Source organism: Trichechus manatus, unplaced genomic scaffold, assembly GCF_000243295.1.
Source record: "Trichechus manatus latirostris isolate Lorelei unplaced genomic scaffold, TriManLat1.0 scaffold00101, whole genome shotgun sequence".
Lineage (NCBI taxonomy): Eukaryota > Metazoa > Chordata > Mammalia > Sirenia > Trichechidae > Trichechus > Trichechus manatus.
Genome location: NW_004444037.1, coordinates 6,208,289 through 6,215,910, shown reverse-complemented (window position 1 = coordinate 6,215,910; position 7,622 = coordinate 6,208,289). Strand labels below are relative to the sequence as shown.

At 40.4% G+C, this 7,622-nt stretch overlaps 1 protein-coding gene across 2 annotated transcripts in view; it reads left to right on the top strand.

The window, feature by feature from the left end:
- Positions 1-7,622, top strand: part of PDGFRA (platelet derived growth factor receptor alpha) — a 50,838-nt gene that overhangs the window by 16,662 nt on the left and 26,554 nt on the right. For both annotated transcript variants that reach the window (XM_004382895.3, XM_023737338.1), the window contains exons 4-7: positions 1,674-1,934; positions 3,336-3,466; positions 5,926-6,097; positions 6,190-6,379. In XM_004382895.3, coding sequence (XP_004382952.1) covers positions 1,674-1,934; positions 3,336-3,466; positions 5,926-6,097; positions 6,190-6,379 — 754 coding nt within the window. The remainder of the gene's footprint in view (positions 1-1,673; positions 1,935-3,335; positions 3,467-5,925; positions 6,098-6,189; positions 6,380-7,622) is intronic.

Sequence of the window (7,622 nt, the reverse complement as noted above, 5' to 3'; positions counted from 1 at the left end):
AGATGTTCCCTCAGACCATGGTCCCCACAGCCCTCAGCCCAATAATTCGGTCCCTCAGGGAGTTTGGATGTGTCTATGGAGCTTCCATGACCTTGCCTTGGACAAGTTGTGCTGGCTTTCCCGGTATTGTGTACTGTCTTAGCCTTCACCAAAGTTACCACTTTTCTATTGTCTATTTAGTGTTTTTCCATCCCCACTCCTCCCCTCCCTCGTAACCATCAAAGACTGTTTCTTTTTATGTGTAAATCTTTTCATGAGTTTTTATAGTAGTGGTCTCATAAAATATTTGTCCTTTTGTGATGGACTTATTTCACTCAGCATAATGTCCTCCAGATTCATCCACGTTGTGAGATGCTTCGCAGATTCATCATTGTTCTTTGTTGTTGTGTAGTACTCCATTGTGTGTATGTACCATAGTTTGTTTATCCATTCATCTGTTGATGGGCATCTGGGTTGTTTCTATCTTTTTGCTATTGCGAACAATGCTGCAATGAACATGGATGTGAATGTGTCTATTCGGGTGACGGCTGTTATTTCTCTAGGATATATTCCTAGGAATGGGATTGTTGGATCATATGGTATTTCTGTTTCTAGCTTTCTAAAGAAGCACCATATTGTTTTCCAAAATAGTTGTACCATTTTGCATTCCCACCAGCAGTGCACAAGAGTTCCAGTCTCCCCACAGCCTCTCCAACATTCGTTATTTTCTGTTTTTTTTTGATTCATGCCAGTGGTGCTGGGGTGAGATGGTATTTCATTGTGGTTTTGGTTTGCATTTTTCTAATGGCTAGTGATAGTATTTCATGATTTTTTAATTATGAATTTTTTCTCTTGTTTCGTGTTCTCTTGAACAGAATTGAACCCTATTATTTTATTGCACATTTTTGTTTTTAGTTGTTTAGATTCTGATTTGAATTCCTGACTAGTATTTCTATTTATCATCAGTTTTTATTTTTATTTTTTTTTATTAAGGTACAGGCAACCTGGTATTATTAGTACTTTAAGTTTTCAGAAATAGATTTTTTGGAAGTAGATCTCCAGGCCTTTTTTCCGAGACGCCTCTGTTGTTGTTGACACCTCTGGGTCGACTCAGACTGATCAGATGAGCGTATTAACCATTTACACCACCTAGGGACTCTATATTATAACTACTTTTGTGTATACAAAAAAAAAAAAAAAAACCATTGCCGTTGAGTCGATTTCGACTCATAGTGACCCTATAGGACAGAGTAGAACTGCCCCATAGGGTTTCCAAGGAGCAGCTGGTTGGATTTGAACTGCTGACCTTTTGGTTAGCAGCCAAGCTCCTAACCACTGCACCACTAGGGCTCCAGATTGTGTATACCAACTCAGAATTAAGGACTTCGAGATTTTAAAAATTCTGTCTTGAACAAACTGGTTTGCAGATCATTTTTCAGGGTTTTCTTAAACACGCACACACACACACACAAAACTCTTATAGATCCTATTAAAAAAAAAAAAACCAAAACTCCCTCCTTTAAATCATCATCTAGCTGTTATGGTGACTAAAGTCAGTGAGGAGACTTCTGGATATGTGGGTAAAGGTAAAGTTTCCACCTAGTAAGATTGATGCCAATGGGGTGATTTTTCTGGATATATGTGTAAAGGTAAAATTAATGTCTAATAAGTTTTTTTTTTTTTTTTAACTGCAGACCCAGATGTAGTCTTCGTACCTCTGGGAATGGTGGATTATTTAGTCATTGCGGAGGAGGATGATTCTGCCATCATACCCTGCCGCACGACTGACCCTGAGACCCCGGTCACCTTGCGCAACGGTGATGAGGTGGTTCATGCCTCCTATGACAGCAAACAGGGCTTTAACGGAACTTTCACCGTGGGGTCCTACACCTGTGAGGCTTCCGTCAGAGGGAAGACGTTCAAGACCGACCCTTTTAATGTGTATGCTTTAAAAGGTACTTGTCCCCTCTCCCTCCTTTAAATAAGAACAACAGGCAAAAAAATCATATGTGTGCAACATTTTAAAAACCATAATCACTGGTGGTGGAGATTTTGAATTCCGATTTGGGGATTTAGGACCCATACAGTGGTTGGCTGACCTTTGGGACCATCATAATACTGTGCTTAAAATTACTAAAACCAAAAAGCTTTCTTACCTCTGTAAGATTTCATGTTTCATCAGTTGATTTCAAAACACTGTAAGGAATTTTTTTCTTGTATAAGCCTCTTACTCACATTCCTGACCACAGAAGCCCTAAAAACAAATATATGTCCATGGGGGTTGGATGCCTGGATTAATTTTAGTAACTTAAGAAAAGTGGTTTTAATTTTGAGAAAGGCTTGGAGTTATAGACCTCATCCCTTTGATGTGAGTGGCTAGCGTGAATGGTAAAGCATAATGCAAGTACGAGTCAACAGATATTCAATGAGCACTTGCTGTGTACATGTAGGTCTGCAGCGGGAAGAGTATGCCATGTAAATATTATTAAGGGCTTATTTTTTGGCAGGCTCTGTGTTAGTTCTGGAAAAGTGCTGAGAATAACTGAAAAGTAGAATGGAAGAGAGGAGGAGAATAAATGATGGGGTAGGAGCAAAGTGCCTGAAAGAGTGCCATTCAGGAAAGATTAGTTGATGGAATAAATGAAGAAATATCTCAGAAAAAGTGATTGCAAAATTAATTAACCTAAGTGCTCAGAAGTATAGTGTTCTGTTTAATTAGAATTGAGTCTTGTTGCTGTTATTATTTTGTATTTCTGTTATGCACACACGCATTTCAGTTGCTGTCGAGCTGCCTTCGGCTCACGGCCACCCCGGGTGTGTCAGAGTAGAACTGTGCTCTATAGGGTTTTCAATAGCTGGTTTTTCTGAAGCAGGTGTCTAGGTCTTTTCTCCAGGCCATGTTGTTGTTGACAGCTCTGGGTGGACTCAAACTGAGCAGCTGAGCATGTTTTAACTGTTTGCACCACCCAGGGACTCTATAACTACGTGCCGAATTGTGTATACCAACTCAGAATTAAGGACGTTGAGATTTAAAAACGGTTGCCTTGAACAAACTGGCTTGCAAACTATTTTTCGTGATTTTCTTACACACAGACACGCAACTGTTATGGTGTTGTTGTTGTTAGGTGCCATTGAGTCAGTTCCGACTCATAGCAACCCCATAGGACAGAGTAGAAATGTCCCATAGGGTTTCCAAGGAGTGGCTGGTGGATTTGAACTGCCGACCTTTTTGTTAACAGCCGAGCTCTTAACCACTATGCCATTAAATACAACAACAAAAAACTTGAAACCGTATGAGATTCTAAACTACACTATGGATATTTAGGTCCTTGTGTTTGTTCTTCTCTTTTTTATAGCAACATCAGAACTTGACCTAGAAATGGAAGCTCTTAAAACTGTGTATAAGTCAGGAGAGACGATTGTAGTCACTTGTGCAGTCTTTAACAATGAAGTTGTTGACCTTCAGTGGACTTACCCTGGAGAAGTGGTAGGTACCTTCAGAGCTCGTGTGGGCATGCAGCGGAGCACAACGAGTCTCAAAAGACCTGCATTCCAGTTATATCTGTCATGGACGGGCACACCACTGAACTTTACTAGACCTCAGTTTCCCAGCTCTGTGTTGTTGTTGTTAGGTGCCGTTGAGTTGGTTCTGACTCATGACAACCCTGTGTACAACAGAACGAAACACTGCCTGGTCCTGCGCCATCCTCACAATTGTTGTTATGCTTGAGCCCATTATTGCAGCCACTATGTCAGCCCGTCTCCTTGAGGGTCTTCCTCTTTTTCACTGACCCTCTACTATACTACCCATCTCTATAATGAGCATAATTGACTAGATGACTGTCTTAGTTTCTTAGTGCTGCTGTAACAGAAATATCACAGATGGGAGGCTTTAAAGCAGAAATTTATTTTCTCACAGTTCAAGAGGCTAGAAGTCTGAATTCAGGGTGTGGTTCTAGAGTAAGGTCCTTTCTTGACTGTTTTCAGCTTCTGTTGTTAGGTACCATCAAGTCAGTTCTGACTCACAGCAACCCTGTAGGACAGAGTAGAACCGCCCCATAGGGTTTCCAAGGAACAGATGGTGGATTTGAACTGCCGACCTTTTGGTTAGCAGCTGAGCTCTTAACCACTGCATCACCAGGGCTCCAAGTAGCTGGCAATCCTTGGAATTCCTGAGCTTGGAGATTCACCTTTCTCCATTGTCATCAGATACAGTCTGTTTTCCCCCATTTGTGCTCACTTGTTTCTGTGCTTATCCTGCTCTTTATATCACTCAAAAGTGATTAGATTTAGGACACATCCTACACTGATATGGCCTCATTAACACAGAGAACCCTATTTCCGAATAGGATTGTATCCACAGGTATAGAGATTAAGATTCCAACACATATTTTTGGTAAGGACACAATTAATCCACAGCAATGATCTTTAAGCCTCTTGATCAGTGGGAGAGTCTGAGATGACAGTAGTTGAATCAGGACCTTTAGAATGCATGCTGATTGCTCATTGAGCCTTCTTTTCAGAAGTCAGAAAGAGGAGGGTTCTGTGGCTGCAAGATAACAACCAAAAAGTTAGAAAAGCTAAAAAACCAATGGATTTTAAGTTTTTCTAATTGCTGAGACATTGGTTAAATCTCATTTTCTTAGCTCCTGTGCCCTTTGGGTTTTGAGGCATTTAATTCTGCCTCCTACCTGCCTGCTTTTTCTTTTCGTGACGCCTTCAGTCAGCAGTCATTGCAAAGGTTTTTAGTGATATTTGCTAAACCCAAGGCACTGTGCTAGAAACCAGTGCCTCCACAGAAGGATGGAGAGGGAGAGAGGCGGAAGAAGTAAGGAAGGGAACCACCATGCTCTCTCTCAGTCAGGGGTGATTATGCATGGCGTCTCATTCTTTCTAATATATTGTGGTAAGTGTATAGGAGAGCTGTGTGTAGGAAGGCCTAAGGTGGAAATGATTAACAGTGTTTAATACAGTGGCCTCATGGAGAACATAAACCAGATATAATTTTTTTCCCTTTACTCCTGAGTTGTAACTTTCTGCTTTTTGCCTTTTTTTTTTTCCTTTGCAGTTGATAGTTTCTCTGCTAGTATCCATTTCTCTTCCTCCTTTTGCCCATTTGTCTCCTTCATTCTTTTGCTGCTGCTCTTTCTTTCTGAGGCACCTGATTGGAAGGTGGGCATTTTCGCATACTGCCTTATAAAGCTCGTGCATTGAAGCAATAGTCACAGCTCAATATGTGTACATTGTCCCTAAAATATGAAGCTTTTTTTTTGTTGTTCATGTTTGATTGCCTTTAATCCTTAGAACGTAAACCATTTTTTTTCCGTTTATTAGCAGTAGACAATTTTTCCAAACCAAAGTGCATGCTACTTGGCCCAAAAGTATATAATCAAAATACTGTTTTTTAAAACAACTTTTTTTTTCTGATTACAGAAGTAATGAAGATTTATTGTTGAAATTTTGTAAAATATAGAGAAACAGAGGACAAACTCCTCAGAGCATCACCGTTAATATTTTAGGGTGATAAATTCTTTAAATATTTTTTATACATATGTATTTTATACATGGATCCCAAACCAAACCAAACCAGTTGCCGTCAAGTTGATCCGGACTCATGGTGACCCCATGTGTGTCAGAGTAGATCTGCACTCCGTAAGGTTTCAGTGGATGTGATCTTTCAGAAGTAGATAGTCAGGGCTTTCTTCCTAGGTACCTCTGGGTAGACTTGAATCGTCAACCTTTTGGTTCGTAGCCAAGTGCTTAACTGTTTGCTCCATCCAGGGATTCTATATGTATATATACTTTTAATAATTAATAAGTATTGTTACATGTTTTTTCTTCAGCAGGATAGGACAAGCACCTTCCTATGTCATTAAATATCCTTTTAAAACAATTTTCTCAGCAGCTAGCTTTTTAAAAATTTGACTTTCCTCCCTTCTGCTGTAGAAGGGCAAAGGCGTCACAATGCTTGAGGAAATCAAAGTTCCAACCATCAAGCTAGTGTACACTTTGACGATCCCTGAGGCTACAGTGAAAGACAGTGGAGATTATGAATGTGCTGCCCGCCAGGCCACCAAGGAGGTCAAAGAAATGAAGAAAGTCACCATTTCTGTTCATGGTACAGTCTGCTTTCTAAACTGTCAGTCATCCATGCTGCTCGGAACCTGCTATCTGGTAATCATTATTTAATGGAAACTTTTCTCTGTACAGAGAAAGGATTCATTGAAATCAAACCCAACTTCAGCCAGTTGGAAGCTGTCAACCTGCATGAAGTTAAACATTTTGTGGTGGACATAAAGGCCTACCCTCTTCCCAGGATATCATGGCTGAAGGACAACATGACGCTGATTGAAAACCTGACTGAGATCACCACTGACGTAGAAAGGATTCAGGAGATAAGGTAAAGATGGACCTTTCTCAAGCGTGTCTTTTCTTTTTATTGTGTGGCCCTAGACAGACAAAGATGTGTGTTTGTCTTACAGCCCAAACCACAAGTCAATCCAGAAAGCTTAACAATCTGAGTGAAATGCTTGAAGTCAAGTATTAATTAAAACACTGCAATTTGGTAACCGTGTGTTAGGTAGTACTTTATGATAAAATGAACAGAGAGAAGAGGTGAAAAGCTCTACTCTCCAGTGAAACACAGTTTATTGGATCCAGCTAGGAATGGAAGAAAGAAAGTTAAATCGGACCCACTTGGACTGAATATATCTTCCTTGATGCCCATGTTCAGAGTAGACATGTATGGGGATTCCAGTCACAAAGGCAATTATCATATAAACTTACATGAAATGAAGCATCATGGGTTTAATTTGAAACTCATTTGCCCCAGTGGAGGCCTGTATAGGAAATAAGAGTAGAGCCTGGTTAAGTTTGTTTAGGCGAGAGACTTGCAATGGTTAGTTTAGATCCCACCCCTCTGTGCCAATAGACTGTGCTCCATGTCTTAATTGGTGGTGGAGTTTTGAGTAAGTCACCACTCAGCCTCTGTTTCCTCATCTGTAAGGTAGGGTTAATAATATCTTATGTCCTGAAGGCAAGGAACTGGATTAGATACTGTCTTGAGGTCTCTTGCAGTTTTAAACTATGATTGGAATCTAAGAGTCAGAAGGTACATCTTGAAGGGCCCAGCTAATCCAGCTCTAGCCTTTGTCAGAAATTGTCCTAAAGAGACAAAAGTCAAGAAAGGGGAGAAAAGAACCTCTCTCATCAGCTCACTTAACCTCAGGATGTACTTTCTTTTTTCTGGACTAAATTCAATGAGTACTTGTGGAGCTACATGTGAGAAAATGGATTTTATGACCTGTCTAGAACAGTGATTGAAAAGGAAGTGGAATACTGAATCTGGAAAGCTGTCTGATGGCCTGAAATGAAGGTGCACAAAGATGGGGGCAGTGCCGAACTTTCCAGTAGACTGTGAGGGGAGAAGAGTAGTGTATTTCCGGCACAGCTAGCACTTCAAACCCTTGTGTTAGCACTATCTGCAAGCCATCATCAATAGTAGTGAAAAGACAAGCTCGCCAACTAAGTGATTCTGGAAAGCTGCCTGTTGAAGGGATACAAGAATTCCTCCAGCATATATTTTTTTAGTTGCTATTGTGTCCTAGGAGACACAAAGTTGAAAAAGATGGATGGGATTTCTG